The sequence below is a fragment of the Bemisia tabaci genome, unplaced genomic scaffold (assembly GCF_918797505.1).
Source record: "Bemisia tabaci unplaced genomic scaffold, PGI_BMITA_v3".
Taxonomy (NCBI): domain Eukaryota; kingdom Metazoa; phylum Arthropoda; class Insecta; order Hemiptera; family Aleyrodidae; genus Bemisia; species Bemisia tabaci.
Genome location: NW_027311740.1, coordinates 162,573 through 180,483, shown reverse-complemented (window position 1 = coordinate 180,483; position 17,911 = coordinate 162,573). Strand labels below are relative to the sequence as shown.

Below are 17,911 nucleotides of genomic sequence, written 5' to 3'. Positions count from 1 at the left end.
ATGAAAATTAGACGCCACCACCGTTCTACTGATTCATACTAACAGGATATTGAATGTTAGGTGTTGAAAACATGGAGAAAGTGCAGGACTCAGTGAGTGAGGACTTTTACTCATTAGAACAGGGTTGGTTGTTCAGGAATAGAAACTATGCTAGGGTTCATTCGTAGTTTGAGTATGAAACTCAATACCTATTTGGTTTATTCCTGCACGTGTCACAGCGATGGACAGTGATCCCAAGCATACAGATATATTCATACTGTGCAAAATTTCCTTACACCTGTACAGACGACGTAAGGACCAAAAGTATAAGAGAAAATAGTTTCCTAGTCTTATAAAGGCCATTGATAGACTTAGGTACTTCATACCGAGTCGAGGGAACAAAAACAACAGAAAGAACCCAGACCGTAAAAGCTTGAAATCGTAATTTTCTTGAGCTCCTGTACAAATGCTTGCCACTATCCTCTTAAAAGTCAAAGGATCTATCGATAGCGTAAGTCCGCAAATCACATTTCTTGTTTGCGGTGTCTGAAAATTCTCCGCCTCTAAGTTATTCTATTTATCGAGAACAAAATAGACATCATTCCTTGCAGTTTATTCATAATTTTCTTCACACTGAGAAGAAAAATCACGGCAGTTTTAAAGAATTGCCGTTGAGTAGTTTTCCGTTTAAAAAATAAAGTATGACAGGAAGTCTGCGACGTTGCAAACCGAGTTATGTGATTGCTGGCTTACACCGTCAATATGAGGGTTTCCACTGCTTTGGATAAGCGCAAAGTCATACGGTATAGACATGAATACCCTTCAGACAGAGACGTTCTGATAAGACGTTATTGTCATTCTAATCTTTTGAAGGGTTGGGCAAGATTTCCTGAAAATTGTTGAAGGGTGATCCTTTAATAATTACATTGCTTTGTATAGTTCTACGAGGATAGATGAACTTGCGTATGAGAACCTTCTCTGATAACGGATAGAGGTACAGAGTTGTAGGTTAGCTTCACGGTGATGCAATTTACTTCGGTTCGATTCATGGAGGAACACACATTCCTTGAATATGAAACATACAGGAAATATACAAATCTAAACTACGTACCAGCCAGCCTTCGGAGGGAAAACTAGAAGAGTAGTAAGCTTTACAATATCACCGACTGATTTCACAACCACACACGGAATTATCAAAAACAAAACACGTCTTTGTCGACTGTCGTGTCTTTATCTCGGTGACGTTTATGTCAATGGCGATAGTGGCGCTGCGGACGTTTAGAGAAACGCATTAAAGCGCCAAATTTAATTTTGCGGGCTTTTTCCAATTGAGCGCTTGCTTGCTTTTCAGGTTGTTTGGTGAGACACGCAACACATACTTGGATGGACTCATCTCTAGTCTTGCATTCTTTGATGGTAATTGTCGCACTTGCATATCTCAATGCTCCACGGGAGAGTTGAATTGTTCAATTATCGACATTGAAACAATTGTGAAAGAGGTGAATCTCTTACATCCGTTACTTTATACAGTCAGACATCAGTGTTAATGTTACTGCATAGTGTTTGGCATGAGTACATTATTATCAATGAGCTTAAATTATTAGCTTGAATTATCTTCTAGCTGCATTGTATTAAAATGTAAGTTACTGAAAAGCATAGTTTCTGTTAAAAACCTGTAATTCTTTTAAAAAAAGCTGTCGCAAATTGTGATGGATTCTGGCAAACGGGCTCTTGCTTACCTGTGGAGAATATAATATTACAAAATGCGAAACTAATTTTTGCCATGCTATGGAAGAGCGTTGTATGAGTCGACAGACGTTGCCAAATTTCCTTTGGCAAGTCACACATTTTCGGGAAAAATAACTGTTTTCCTTCCGATTTTCCGAAAAAGTTTTGTTCGTGATTTGATCTAAAGTGTTCAAAAATTTCGACGAAACATATTTATAACTTTTTTATATTATGATTCTTTCTTGAGTAGAAATTTTGCAACATTTGAACGCTCATACGGCGTTTTTCCCTGGCACGAAAAAATACCACCTATTGTAGAGGGATCACTCTCAAAATTTCGAAGTCATTGTAAGTCATATCCCATGACCAAAATTTAAATAACTATCTCATTCATCTACGAATTTTCAGGTAAGAACCCCCTGTGAAAAACTGATGGGCAATTGTTTTTGGAGTGGAACAGAGTTTGAATGCTGTGATGAATTTCTACCGCTTCAAACAGAGTTGGGTACATGCTTCACAATCAACTCTATACACACCAATAGGTGAGTTTATATATGTTATCGTCATTTTTTATGTGAATATTTGGATATGCTGGTTGGTGCTATAAACACCAGGGCCGGATTAAGGGGGGGTGGCGGCAAATTTTGCAATTTTTTTAAATGCAGGTACAAAAAAATCGGATTCAGAAAAAAATTACAAACAAGAAAAGTTGACAAAATCTCTCATTTCCTGAGAGTTCATTAATTTCTAATTTTGTCGTATTTTGGTGATACAAAAGACTGCGCACCTTTAATTAGTTGAGTTAAGAGAGAAACCAAACACGTAATTTGGCCTGGAGCGGCGCGGCGCAAAGAGAAATGATGACGAGGACTTGAGATGAAAAGGAGAAGCCCCCGACGCGGCGGTTGGCATGTAACACATATTAGCGCCTACGAGACTGCATGAATACTTCACGCATTGCGTCAAACACAGTACGGTCAACAGCGGTCGGCGCGGCGTGAAACGCACAGTGCCTACAAGACTACATGAATACTTCACGCATTGCGCCAAACACAGTGTGGTCAGCGCGGCACGGCGGCGGAAGTTAAAATGATTAAACCACATTTATGTTTGTTCTATCTTAATTTTTTAGTTCATTTCTTACAAATGAAAGGCCTTGTCCCCACAGAGATAGGTTTACGGAACTGAACTTTCGCGCGAAGTTCCGTGAACTTTTGCTAGTAGTGTTGACAGGGCTTACGCAAAAAATGTGTCCAACACGAGTGAACGCGTCTGATGCACCCTTCTCCCTCCGGCACGTTCGTTTGATGGTTTTTATTGATGTTTCAAAATGAATGAGAAGAGGGCGGCAAAATTTTATCGTAATCAGCCTGTTTTAGATGCTTAAACTGGAGGTTCAGTCTGCGGGCATCGATGCGGGTGTTAACTGTTGAACTTCAAAGTTCGCGGCTGATGACCTTTGAGCTAAAACCCATAACAACATTACCGAAACATACGGCTTTCCTTCATTTTTTTTTTTTTTTTTTTTTTTTTTTGAAAATTGTACCATGTTTTACTGTTTTTGTAAATGTTCAACAGTCAACACCCGCATCGATGCTCCCAGACTGAACCTCCAGTTTGAGCGTCTGGGACGGGCTATTCATTTGATGTACTTCGAATTTAGCTAGTCGGTACAGTAACAGAGATAGTTTAAATCTGTGCGGACAGAACGGCCGTTCTGTCTGCAGTTACCTCTGCGGAAAGTTATCTATTTTAGGAAAAAGTATGCACTTATTTTTAAATAATTTTTCCTAAAATAAATGACTTTCCGTAATAGGAGAAAACCCTCGGAAAATGAGAATCGAATTTTTTTTTCAAAATTTCGCATTGTTTTGAAAATCTAAGAGATTCATCGTAAGGGGTATTCGACATCTCTCGATTAAGCTTTCGAAGTCTGCATCACCAATGACCAACCGCGCAACGTGTGTTCTGCACCGCGCAACAAATGTTTTTTCATTTTGCACTATGGTTTGAGTGATGAAATGAGTCATAAAACATAAAAAAAAAAAAAAAAAAAAAAAAAAAAAAAAAAAATATTTTAGTATTAGGTAGGTGTCAATAAAGTCTGTGCGGTTCAATTAAATTCCAGACCCAAAGGCACAAAGCTCAAGATGACATCGAACCGGACAAAAGGACCCGGCAAGCTAACTTTCGAAGTTTCAGAGGCTGCAAACGTAAGATTCTTATTATACAACTTATGTGATGTGTGGGAGCAGGTGATAGACCGGAGACGAAGAGATGGCAAAATAAACAGGGTTTATTGAGACAATCACAAAATGGATCGGGACAACCGACAGGGACACGGTGGGTGGCTGAAACGGTAGACGAATGCCTAGCCGTGGCTCCGAGCTTTTATAGCCGGAGGAAATACGGGGGCGTCGCAGAAGGCGAGCACGCGCCGGACCAAAAAGGGACAGGTCAGCATCTTGGCGACTTGCCTGAAAGTCAAGCACAAGGCTCACAAAAATGCTGAGTGTCACAAGTCGAGAAGCGGCATGTGACGTAAATAGAGCATAGAGCATAGAGGAGAATATCGACGGTGAAAGTCGGCAATCACATAACTCGGTTTGCGACGTCGCAGACTTCCTGTCATACTTTATTTTTTAAATGGAAAACTACTCAACGGCAATTCTTTAAAACTGTCATGATTTTTCTTCTCAATGCGAAGAAAATTCTGCAAAAACTTCAAGAAATAATATCAATTTGTTCTCCTTTAAAAAAATGACGTAGAGGCGGAGATTTTCAGACACCGCAAACGAGTTATGTGATTGCCGACTTTCACCGTCGATATGTAACTTACACTTGTTGGCTTACACTTCGTTTTGGGAAAATAATTAGTATCTGCGATTTAAATCTGATTTAGATAGATCCCAAGGGCGTAGCCAGCATATTATACAGATACGCCTCTTCGCGCCCTGGTAAAAATTGGCAGTAGAATCTGTGTTCCAAAATACCATAGACCTACAGCCGACTGTAAGATTTCCAATAGCTTCTATAGACGGCAACACCATTTCTTATAGCCTTTTATAGCCGATGGCGATTAAGCAACAGCCTGACGATAGAAGTGTATGCTATCCGTTACTAATTACGGATGCTAGGACTTAGTGAGTTTTTGGACTACCGCTCTCTTTTTGGGCCGTAGTATCTTGATTTATTTTGCGAGGGAAGCTCCGTACTTTTGAAGGATGCCTGCCATTTCTAATATTTTGGAGCGCCTTCAATTTCGTACGATACTGTGCAATACCTCTGGTGTGAAATAGTTGCTTCAAGCGCCGTGGTACGCTGCGGCGCAGCGCGGTGGGCGGGCAGCCAGCGCAAAACGCGCACTGGCGCCTACAAACCTAACAGGGATACTTCACGCATTGCGCAGTGCGTGAAGTATCCCTGTTAGGTTTGTAGGCGCCGCTCCGCTTTGTGTTAGGCTCTAATATTTAATCTCGTGGAGTCAGCGTTGTTCAACTCATGACTTTGAAATGTTTGCACACTCTGTATGGATTATTCTCATTTTAATTGATGAAAACAAATATGTAGTAAAGGAAAATATAATGTGCGTTTCGTAAATATTATGGTGATTCCGTACAAACTTGCGGATTTACAAAGCACACGAATTTCTACACAATTTCTTATAGCCTTTTATAGCCGATGGCGAAAAAGCAACAGCCAGGCGATAAAGTGTAAAGCCCGGCGACAGGAACTATAGCCCGGCTGTTTAATTTTTTATCGCTTCGTGTAGCCCGGCCGTATGATTTTCTCCACTTTCGACAGCCAGCTATATGATTTTCTATCGCCTTCTTCAGTCGGCTATAAGAACTCCTATGGTATTTTGAAACGCAGCTCCTATCGCCAATTTTTACCAGGGCGCCATATTGGTGACCGAAATACACATAATATTGAAATATGAAAAGCTGAAGAGGGAAAAATACGGAGGTTAGTGAGTGGGAAAAAAGGCTACAACGAATTAATCAATTGATCAAATATGAACCATTTTCATGTATTCACCATAAAAACTAATACAACCTGCATTTAAAATCACATGCACACACCTATTTTGGGACGATTATGTTGCTCCTTCAATTTCCGAGCCGGCATTTTTTATTAAATTGTGACACATACAAAAAAAAAAGAATAATAATAATAATATACCGGGGGGCTTTTCAGCAGGCTGTACTGTCTGATCGCTTCGCGGTCCAACACTCCGAGGCGCTTCGCGCTTCAAGCACTCTCCGTTACATCACCCTTGTGATTGTAAATATAAATTAGAATAAGAATAAGATTTTATTCCATTTTATTGAAAAATGTCGTGTTTTACAAGATTTTCCTGCACGGACGAGACGACGTGCCGTTCATAAATCATCCTCAAGAGGCCAAAGTTTCGATTGACTGGGGAAGCGTTTTGAGGATATCATTTCAAGTACGTAAGTAATTGACCAATTTATGCGTGTAAGGTAATTTGCAGATGTATGGATCATCAAATAGACGTATTCATGCGAAGAGGAACTACATAATGTTCAAAGGGTTTGCACACAACATAGTTCCTTTTAGCATAGATACGGCCAAATTTATAATTTATCGAATTATTTAAACGATGTAAAATATGATTAGCTCTAGGAGCAAGCATAGTAGCTTTTATACCTAGTAATATATCGATTGGTGAAACTATCAGACCACGTATCTGGTTTGCGACGTTTCAGACTACCTAACCGCACAACTTTATTTTTAAATGGGGAACTATACTCAATGTCAATTCTTGAAAACTTCCGTGATTTTTCCTCTCTCCGTGATGAAAAATCTGTGAATACAACATTATAAACGAAAAAAGGCGATAAAATCTCTCATTTCCTGAGAGTATAGTAATTTCTATTTTTGTCGTCTTTCGGTGATACAAGAGACAGCACCTTTAATTAGTCGAGTTAAGAGAGAAACCAAACACGCAATTTGGCCTGGAACGGCGCGACTTAGAGAGAAACGATGACGAGGACTTGAGATGAAAAGGAGAAGCCCTCGGAGCGGCGATCGGTATGTTACACATATCAGCGCCTACAAGACTGCACGAATACATCACGCATTGCACCAAACACAGTGCGATCAGCGTGAAACGCATAGCGCCTACAAGACCACGTGAATACTTTACGCATTGCGTCAAACTTATTGTTCGTCACCTCATTGTTGTAGTCAATGCTCTACATCACAGGTTGGTTTGAATTTGATCACTAAGCAAATATTGATGGAAATATGTACCTATAGTGAAATGATATTCATGTCATATTTTCAGGTGAAAGAGATAGTAAATGACCCAATACTTGATCAAGTGTCAATTGAACAAAGACGATGTCGCATGGAACATGAGAACAACTTGGAGGTCTACAAATTCTATAGCTTCTCTACGTGTGTCGTCAACTGCAGGGCATACGCGCAAAGAGATCTCTGCAATTGCACTCAGCATTTTATGCCACCCCTTCGTAAGTATTTATTTAGGTGCATTACGTGACGTAGACGCACTGAAAACAATTTTTCTTAAGATATAATTTTAACTTAAAGCGTCCTTTCTTGTCGACTTTTTTTTTTTGTTAAATCCGTGCGGATTTAACTTAAAGTCGGTTTTTTATGGTCAAAGGAACTGTTGTTTTGCTATCGTTTTTTTTATCTTAAACTTAACGATAGCAAAACAACGTTTCTTTAACTAAAAAAAAACTGAATTTAAGTTAAGTTCGTACGGATTTAACTTTAAAAAATACGCAAATTTTGTTGATAAGAAACGACGCTTTGAGTCAAAATAATATCCCAAGAAAAAATTTTGTTTTCAGTAGTCAGCATAGTAGTATAAGTTTAGTTTCAGTAGCGTTAGTGAAAGTTTGAAGGATACGTTTTATAATAAAACCAAGTAGATCATAACTTTGTCCTGAACCTAACATGATTGTGTTGAATACACAGGGTAAGCAGATATTGCAAGTAAATGCTGCTTAAAAAAGTAAGTTGTTTCATCAGAATTCCAATTGAAAGGTACAACCGAGGTATTTATTTTCTCATGTAACTCTTGATCTTAATCAAATGTTTCAGGAGGGGTGGCTACTTGCGACATTCACGGATTGGAATGTTTAACTAAAAATTCAGGTACACGTAAAAATAAATTTAAATGCGTATAATAAGGTAGCATATAGATTCATGACATTTTTATACCTGTTGCATACCTAGTTCTGCGCTTTTCAGGAGAGACAATTTTTTTCCAAAGAAAACAGGTTCTATTAATTAATAATCCTCTCCCTCACCTCTGCAGAGCCGAGTAATAGCTCCCTTTTAGTCAGGATTAATGAAAGCCGAAAGAGGGAAATGAGGGCGACAGTGGCGCGGTGTCAGTGACTGATTATCCATATCTCCCCATTTGAAGCTGTGGTGAAGAATCGATTTTTAAAGTGTTCGTTACGAACACCCTATTTATAGATTATTTTTCATAGGTTTAAATGGAGATGTTGCATTTGTGAAGAATTAGCAATTTGCCTAAAAGTTCGCGAGAAACACGATGGTTTTGACGATCGATTCAAGGGTTTGTCGATCGAATCACGTCGATCGGTACACGTTTAAAAACTTTTCGATCGATTTTTAATGATAAACACGATGGTGCTACTGGTTTTCTCTGAAATCAACTCCCAAGCTCAAAAAAAGCTCTCAAGTTGAGGCCAAAATGGAGGGGATATCCCACGCTATCCTAAGAGTCCACCTCTACATCAAAACAAACTCTCCATGCAAAGATAGGGAGCAAATACATTGACAGGGCTGCCACTTTATGTGGGGACTCTAAAACTGAAGACACAGCAACCCTGCTAATGTATTTGCTCTCTATCTTAGCATGGAAAGTCTTGATGTAGAGGTGGACTCTCGGGATAGCGTGAGATATCCCCTCCATTTTGGCCTCGACTTGAGAGCTTTTCTTGAGCTTGGGAGTTGATTTCAGAGAAAGCAAGTGGCACCATCGTGTTTCTCGCGAATTTTTGCATAAGAATCAATAGTCAAATCGCAAACTCCTCACACATGCAACATCTCCATTGCAAATCGATCGATATATCGCAAAGAACGCCACGCCACTGGAGGGCGATTATGAGTGATGTTGAGTCATGAGGGATTTATAAAAAATAATATGAGTAGAAAGCTTGTCGCATCGGAGTAATAAACGTGTGTTGCTGATCGTAGAGTCCTATAACTTATTGCTAGCCGTGACCAACTCATTGAGAAACTTTGAACATCCATAAAACAGCCTTCAAATCGTAGACTAGGCAACATACTGTCGATCTGAATAAGACGTGATCTCTGACTCATTTCCCGTTCTTCCGATTTGACTACCCGTTAGCAAGTTAAAAATGGACAAAATCCTTTCGATGTTCATATCCATGCCCTGTAAATTACTCGCTACTTTTTGATATTGCAGTGATTCTGCTTGGATTGAAATCGGAGAACTACAGCAAGGAGGGTTTAGAGTGTCACTGTATGCCCAGTTGTTCTGAATCTGAAATCACAATGGTCTCTACAAGCATTACTCTGTGAGTAAAAATCTAGATTTGGACGTATTCCTCTAATATTGAAGTTCTACTTTCACATCTCATAAAGCGAACCACTTCTTGAACTTGAAATATTGAGTAAATTGCACATCGACGGTGAAACCACCAGATCGCGCCTCAGTTTGAAACGTTGCAAACGTCGTGTCACGCTCATTTTTGAAAAAGAAAACTACTCAACGTCAATTCTTGAGAACTTTCGTAATTTTTCTCGCTTGTGCGAGAAAAACGCCGTGAAAACTTCAAGGAACAATTCTGATTTGTTTTCTTTCAAAAGAATTTATTGGGAGCAGATGTTTTAAAACGCCGCGTAAACAAGATACGTGGTCTGGTGAATTCATCGTCGTTGCGTTTAAGTCTCCAACCTTTCTTTATGCTTCCCGATGCCTTAATGTGTTTTAAGAGAAATATTTTTCACCGTGACTATCATACCGTCGTTGCGTTTAAGTCTCCGACCTTTCTTTATGTTTCCCGATGCCTTAATGTGTTTTAAAAGAAATATTTTTCACCGTGACTATCATGAGCAGCTAGATTGCACGAATAGAGGCTACAAAGCGGTGTATACAATGAGCAGAGGTTAAATAGATCAAAGGTCAAGTGAGAAAAGAGAAAAATGACAAGTTGATGCACCTCTTAGAAATTTTAAACTTTTTATCTAAAGTTTGAAATGTTATCTCTTTATTACTTCTCTTCGGGTTTCAATGCTCAATTTAGAAAAACTTTCTAGCGACTCAACCCGTAACCCGAGCTTCGCACAGGCAGTATGATTGGGACTTTCTTACCGTTTTTAAATATTTATCGATAGCGAGTAGCGTAGCTATATTTTTACATTCTGTTTTTGCATAGTTCTGAATTGAGAGGGAATCATTCGTGGATGTATCGATCATGGTAGGTAGCATAAGTAATGCTAAAACTCAAAATGATTGCGGTAGACGCGCGCATGGGTCGCAATAGTAAGACAGTATTTTGGGATTTTTTAGCCAACGTGCGTTAACAATCCGCATAAAGCTAAAAATCACAATACAGAGAGAAAAAGCTCATGTGAGCACAATTTTCCCTCAGAGAAATACCCTGTTTGGTACAGCCACCGGTTGCCTTCCTGAATGGTCGTTACTAGAGTTGCAGCAAACAGCGTATCTCTTTGAGGAAAAATTGTGCTCAAATGAGCTTTTTCCCTCTGAGATTGAGATTTTCAGCTTTATGCTGTTTTAATAACATACGTTGGGCTAAAAAATTCCAACATACTGTAATGCTAAAACCCGCATAGTTCTGTATAATGCGTACTGTAATGCTCCGATTTTGCATCCTTGAATTTATTTAGAAATTGAAACACATTGTATCATGCTTCATTATTTTCATTGTATCGCTAATAAATACAATCCACAACTGAGAACAAAATTGGGAAATACCTGTTGACAAGCTCGTTTCCACACCACCTTAGGAGAGCCCGTTTAGGTAAATAAAGCGGTGCTGCTCCTGGAGGTAGAGCTTTTGGCGCGTTTTTTTTAACGTGGTATCGCCAAGAGCCCTAATCCACGGAGAGGGAAAAGGGGAGGGGAAGAGAAAACAAAATAAAACGCTTACCAACGCTACCGTAGCACCACCTGTAATTGCTCCATGCCGTTTTTGATACTGCCAAAACGCAGCTGTGCCTGCAGAAGACGGAAGTAGTACCCTCCACGTAGCTGATTAGTGTGAAGAATTAAAACGGTAGCTTACCTTCGGTTGCGGGAACCAGCGTCCAGCAGCAGCACCTGAAACAGAAAAAAAAAAAAAAAAAAAAAAAAAAAAAAAAAAAAAAAATCGACGATCCCGGTACGACGGTGTGCGGCGATCCCGGTACGACGGTGTGCGGCGATCCCGGTACGACGGTGTGTGACGATCCCGGTACGACGGTGTCAATCGGCAGCGGCCTCCCCCAACCCCGGCTTCCGGGTTCCAGGTTCCTTTCCCACCACCTCCCTTTTTTTTTTTTTTTTTTCTGTTCGTGGCTTGCTGAGATCCTCCGGGGCACAACGCCCCGGAGCCGCCGTCGCCGGCAGGGGCGCCCGCCGGGACCCCATAAGGGTCCGCTGGGCGCCCCCACCCCCGACCCCCCGCGAGGGGGGTCAAAAGCCCCCCCTTGCGGGGGGGCAGAGACCCCCCTCGCGGGGGGTCGGGGGCAGGGGCGTCCAACGGACCCACGGGGTCCCGACGGGCGCCCCTGCCGGCGACGGCGGACCCCGGGACGTAATGCCCCGGAGGATCTCAGCAAGCCAGTCGCAGAAAAAAAAAAAAAAAAAAATCCTACTCCACCCCCCGTGATCCTATTCCGCGGCCCTTCCCCCCTTGAGAACCCTATTCCGCGATCCTACTTGAATCCCACGGACCCCCCTCTCCCCGGGAAACCCCCCTCGGGAAACCCTACTCCGCGACCCCCCAAAAAACCCCACGGACCCACCTTTCCCCGGGACCCCCTCCCCAGGAATCCTTACTTCGCGATCTTTCCCAACCCCGCGAACCCCCTTTTCCCCGGGAACCTCCTCCCTTAGCGAGCCCCCCCCCCCCAGCCCGTTTCTTCAGCCGCATCATCTGAAACAAACAAAAACATCACGAATTATTAGTATGATTTGCGCAACAGGGGACAACTGGCTCTGGACTTCTAATTATTAGGCCCGCAGAATAGTTAAAAGTAATGGTCCATTATCATCCATCCATTAGAGGCGTATTTATCCTAAAAGGAACCATGAACAAGAGCAACATAGTTCCTTTTAGCATGAATATGTCCAGTTCTCTCTCACTAAAATTTTAGTCAGGGCACCATGCCATAATTAATGAAATTAGGTGTCATTTTCCCAAATTTTAATTTAAATTGCGGTTACCTACTCTGCCGTGCTAAGAAAGAACGCCGTATGAACATTCGAGAGTTGCCAAATTTCCTTCAATTAAATATTTATTTTTGAGAAAAGTTATGAATATTTTTCCTTGAAATTTTCAGGGACTTTAAGTGAGATTGCGAACAAAATTATCCAAAAATTTGGAAGGAAAATATTCATAGGTTTACCAGGAAATTCGTGTTTTATCAAAGGACATTTGGCAACGCCTAAAGGTTCATACGGCGTTTTTCCTTAGCACGGTAGTACTGTCTTTGGACTACATTATACAGTCTCAACTACAAGTTTGTATTCAATTGTAGTAGCTCAACTACATGAGGCAAAACAGAACTAATTTTTCTGGCTCTTTAAAAAATCACCAATTCGTGTGAAAAATTGTTGGTACTTATGCTCTTTCTACAGTGAACCGGAAAGACAAGTTCTTTTTGCGTAATGAAGTTAAATTACTGTCAGTTGAATGCAATATTGTTTTAGTAAAACATGAGATTTATACGCACTTACGCAGAACTGGAAGAAAATGTAAATATTTTTAAAAGACTGAGGGTATTCAAATTAATTGCTTCACGATAAGTTTTGAATATAATTATTTTTATAGCTTTTAAAAATTTCATCAATTGAAAATGAATTGAATAATTCAACTATTTAAATTTTACACAACAAATACACATTTTGGAGGGCACTTCCTTCCGTCCTCAATGCGGAACATTTTCTTCGTTTCTTGCAGACCTGAAACAAACTAAGAATACAAAAAAGAAATGATTAGTTGGAGCTTAAGGTGATTCGATGGACGCCATATTTTGTGTCAGAACGGCATGCGATCAATCGCATCGATTAGTTCAATTTTTTCAGCTTCTCGTTATTTTTCTCGAATTTTGAGATCGCAATTGTGTTGTCAGTAGGTTACCTAAAGAATTCACTTACCAATTTTGATAAACAAATTCAACGTAACAAAGGCGTGGTTTTTTCAGAGGAAAAATATCGCATTCGAGTGCGGTTCCGATATCAGTATCAAAAGCTATATTTTTCCTCTAAAAAAACTACGCATTTATTACATTGAATTTGTTTGTCAAAATTGGTAAGTGAATTCTTTAGTCGCTTGACAACAGAATTGCAATCTCAAAATTCGAGAAAAATAACGAGTATAGTTGAAAAAATGGAACCAATTGATGCGATATATCGCGTGTCGTTTTGACACAAAATATGGCGTCCACCGAATCACCTTAGCCTAATTTGAAAATGAAAACTTTAGCGAGAAAATTGTATTGTTTATGCCAAGTTAACTTGTCGAATCTGATTTTTTCAAATATTCTCTTTCGCAAAATTCATTAATTATGTGAAATCGAATGCAATTTTCTTCCATTTTTGTCATGTTTTCTTTCTTCTTATCAGGAATTTTAATGTATTTTACAAATGCAGACCAACTAGAATTGTCTTGGCTTCTTGGTTAGTTATGCCAAAATCTCTGTCAAGGTGATTCGACGGACGCCATTTTTTCTGTCAGAGTGGCGTGCGATAAATCGCATCGATTTGTTCCATAATCTCAGCTACTTGTCATTTTTTTTCGAATTTTGAGATCGCACTTCTGTTGTCATAAGACTGAAGAATTCATGTACCAAAATTGACAAGGAAGTTTAACGTAATAAAGGCATGGTATTATTATAGGAGAAATATCGCGTTCGAGTGCAGTTTCGATATCAGTATCGAATGCGATATTTTTCCTCTAAAAAAACCACACCTTAAATCCGTTGACTTTTTTTTGTCAAATTTGGTTCATGAATTCTTCAGTCTCTTAACAATAGAAGTCCAATCTCAAAATTCGAAAAAAAGACAAGTAGCTGAAATTATTGCACGGATTGATGCGATAAATCGCATGTCACTCTGACACAAAGAATAGCGTCCGTCGAGTCACCTTAATTTTTATACCATTAATGATAATGTTAAATTGAAGAAAATATGTTCAATTAAAAAATGTTCACATGCACTATGAAGGGGCACATCGCCTGTTAGGGAGCTTGATGAGTGACATCATCACCCGCATTGCTGCACACCGTGGTTTTAACTATTTTGGTTCCATGAATCACTGGAAAATGATTGCAGCGGTTGGCACTCAGCATGAATAATATAAAGGTGCATTTTGGGCAGACCTGAAACAAACTAAGAATAAAAAAAAATGGAGTGATTAATCAGAGCTTAACCTAACTTGAAAATAAAAACTTGAGCCAAAAAATAGTTTTGTTTACTCCGAATAAACTTGTCAAAACTGATACTTTCTAAAAGTACCGTAATCATCTAGTAGTAAAAAAATTGGAATTCATTAATATCATTTGGAAAATAATGCAATTAATTGTTCTCTAGTTCGGTCATTTTTTCTTCCGCCATGAGCAATTAATCAGAAAATTTAATGTATGTTTCAATTGCAGATTAATTTGACTGCATTTTGAAATTTGGAACTATAAATTCTGGCTCTTCTGGAAAAACACTTATGTGCATAGGGAAACTAAAGACACATAAGTTGTTTTTAAATCGGGCTAGAATTTATAGTTCTAAATTGCAAAATGTAGTCCAATTCAAACTATACTGGTACTTTCTGGTAAATTATACCAATATTTCTTTTACTTTTTACAAAATTAAAAATAATTAAAAATTGAAAAAGATCCATACAACTACCAAATTTTACGTCCAATTGTGAGGGAGTACATTGCTCATCAAGACGACACTGCAAGGTACATACCAATAAGGCGAGTTTCTTCATCATTCAAATTAATACACACCATGGTTTTAACCTGGTACCTTTAAATCACCGATTTTCCTCGATGCTAGAACTTGGTGGAAACAGCAGCAGCAATAATAATATAAAGCAGCTTTCACTTTGCTAGTTTCTTGCCGATCTGAAAAAAATACACAAAAAAAAATTAGTTGAGGTAAATGGAGGATGAAAGGTAAAATGAAATAAAGTTAAACAGTTTTTAAAGTGCTCGTCTCTTTACCAGTTGGTAAAACAGCAAAAAGGACAAAATCAATATGAGGCATACAAAACAAAAAACCAATATGAAACAAAAACAGCAGAGTCAACACGAGGTATACAAAACAAAAAACTAATGCAAAACAATGTTAACTGTTTTACTGTGTTCGTTTCTTGCCAATCTGAAAAAGAACAAAAAGAAAGGGAAATACGAGTAAAATTAACATGGAGATTAAAATTATAATGATCTTTGAGAGAGAAATAAAAATGCTGCAAAGCATTTTTACTTACGATCAACATGCTGAAAGTAGCTTCCACTCTGATCCTGTCTCTTGTCAACTCAGGAAGATAGTATGAAGCTCTTGAGGAGAATAAAAAATCCAACTTAAGAAAATGAGTTGAAATCATTTTACAAGGTACTGGAAGCGCTTTCACAGTAATAGTTTCTTGCCGCTCTGTAAAAAAAAGAAAAATGAAGCAAGTAAATATAGTGAACATCTAATGTAAATTAAAATTGTAGCTTACGCGTTTTTTTTTTTTTTTTTTTTTTTTTTTTTTTTTTTTTTTTTTTTTTTAAAGAAATTTAGCAAGAGTAGTATATAGATTGCTGAAAGTAAAATTGTGCACCTCTGATTCTGACGTTGCAAATCGCCGCTCACGTCTAATTTTTATTTTATTTATCAAAAACCAATCGGTAATTTTTCATGAAATTCCTGAGAATTTTCTTCTTTTTTAAAAAAAATATTAATGGAGAATTTGTGGAGGGTACGTCGGCTAGTTCTATTGGAATAAGTAAAACAATATTGATATCTGGAAAGTTTCAAAAGCTGTGATACAGTTACGCGTTCTTTAAGGTGATTCGATGGACGCCATATTTTGTGTCAGAACGGCATGCGATATATCGCATCAATTGGTTCCATTTTTTCAGCTACTTGTAATTTTCCTCCTATTTTGAGATCGCAATTCTGTTGTCAGGAGACTAAAGCACCCACTTACCAATTATAACAAAGAAATTCAACGTAAGAAAGGCGTGTTTTTTTTAGAGAGAAAATATCGCATTCGAGTGCAGATTCGATATCAGTATCGAATGCAATGTTTTCTCTCTAAAAAAAACCACGCCTTTATTACAATGAATCTCTTTGTTAAAATTGGTAAGTGAGTGCTTTAGTCTCCTGACAAAAAATTGCGATCTCAAAATTGGAGAAAAATGTCGAGTAGCTGAAAAAATGGAACCAATTGATGCGATATATCGCATGCCGTTCTGACACAAAATATGGCGTCCATCGAATCACCTTAACTACAACCATCTAATTTGATTTTATTCTCAATGCACGACAGTAATCTTAAAGGGAGAAAAGCATTACCCTCAGTCTAGAAAAATTGGAAAAATAATAAGAATCATTGTCAATTTCATTGATAATTTCCTTCTTTAAAGGATAGAAGTACCCTATACTGATTCATAATATTATGAAATAGGCACGGCCATGGTAATAATAAAGTGAAATGGGATAAACCAAATATTTAAACTTTAAAAAATAAAATATTTAAAGATTAAACATTTTGAGATTTAAAAGTAGGTAAGTATTGAAAATAGAAAAAATAAATTTTAAAATTTGAAAAATAAAAATTTCAAAACCAATTATTGAAAATTTCAAAATTTGAAAAATGAAAAGTATGAAGTTTAAATATTATGGCGATAGAAGGTATGATTAAGCTATTATATATGTTATACTCACATATTAGGAGCTTAACTCACATTGAGATTCTGATTGCTAACTGCACTACACCTCTGTACCACTACACCATACACCACTGTACATCACTACACCACTACACCACTACACCACTACACCACTACACCACTACATCACTACACCACTACACCACTACACCACTAACCCACTGACCTGATTACCCATTGAGCCACTTTGCTCACTGAACCCACACTGATTGAACTTTAGGGGTGGGGTTACTCTTTTATGAGCTCGGTCTTTCGCCACCACAAACAACCCCCCCCCCCACCCTGCTGACCTCTTTTGCAACTAGGATGTAATTTAGAAACTATTTCCTTGTTTTCCAGTGCCAGGGAATCCCAATTTTTCGGAACAAAGGAAGGAAGGGACGTTCTTTTGTAAACACCATTAGCCAAACATGCGCAAGGCCCTTTTGTACTATTGAGATGAAGGCACCTCACGTGTCCGAAACAATGAAAGGGAGCTGTCCTGATTGTATTTTTTACGGTCCGTTACACTCCCGCGCTAAATTTTAATAACGCCTTATGAACATTGAAGCGTTGCCAAACTTTCCTCTATAAAATACCAATTTATTTTTTAGGAAAAATATAAATATTTTTCCTTTAAATATTCAGCTATAGCGTTGCTTAAATTACGATCGTAGGCGGATCTGAGGGAGAGGCGGGGTGCACGGGAGGGAGGAAAAGAGAAGGAATATGAAGGAAGGAACAGATGAAAGAAAAAGGAAAGACGCGTACATTCGGTAATTGGACCTTTCTCAATAGAAACAACACAGCAATTCAACTCGTGTTTCGCACGAACAGTATGATCTAGTCTTTCTTATCGCTTTTAAATTTTTATCGGTAGCTTAACTATACTTTTATTTTCTCTTACTGCACTATTTTCTGGATTGAGAGGAAATTTTTTGTGGACGCGTCCATGAGGATACATATTTTCCTTTTATTTATGGTAAACACTGGAGCAGAAAGTCAAGAATGATGGCACGCAGTCCTACTGCATTCCTACAGTACAGTCTTGCAGTTGCCAATA

General features: G+C 38.6%; 1 protein-coding gene and 1 long non-coding RNA gene across 2 annotated transcripts in view; one reads left to right on the top strand and one right to left on the bottom strand.

The window, feature by feature from the left end:
- The window catches only part of LOC109033014 (pickpocket protein 28-like), a 31,197-nt gene that overhangs the window by 5,405 nt on the left and 7,881 nt on the right, over nucleotides 1-17,911 (top strand). The window contains exons 3-9 of the mRNA XM_072305701.1: nucleotides 1,331-1,478; nucleotides 2,116-2,249; nucleotides 3,836-3,920; nucleotides 6,059-6,157; nucleotides 7,019-7,205; nucleotides 7,804-7,857; nucleotides 9,167-9,278. Of these exons, the coding sequence (XP_072161802.1) occupies nucleotides 1,331-1,478; nucleotides 2,116-2,249; nucleotides 3,836-3,920; nucleotides 6,059-6,157; nucleotides 7,019-7,205; nucleotides 7,804-7,857; nucleotides 9,167-9,278 (819 nt within the window). The remainder of the gene's footprint in view (nucleotides 1-1,330; nucleotides 1,479-2,115; nucleotides 2,250-3,835; nucleotides 3,921-6,058; nucleotides 6,158-7,018; nucleotides 7,206-7,803; nucleotides 7,858-9,166; nucleotides 9,279-17,911) is intronic.
- LOC140225784 (uncharacterized) lies at nucleotides 14,861-17,022 on the bottom strand. Its single transcript, XR_011900736.1, has 3 exons — nucleotides 16,865-17,022; nucleotides 15,420-15,583; nucleotides 14,861-15,054 (listed from the first exon to the last, which is right to left on the bottom strand). It is a non-coding gene; the product is annotated as an uncharacterized lncRNA (long non-coding RNA).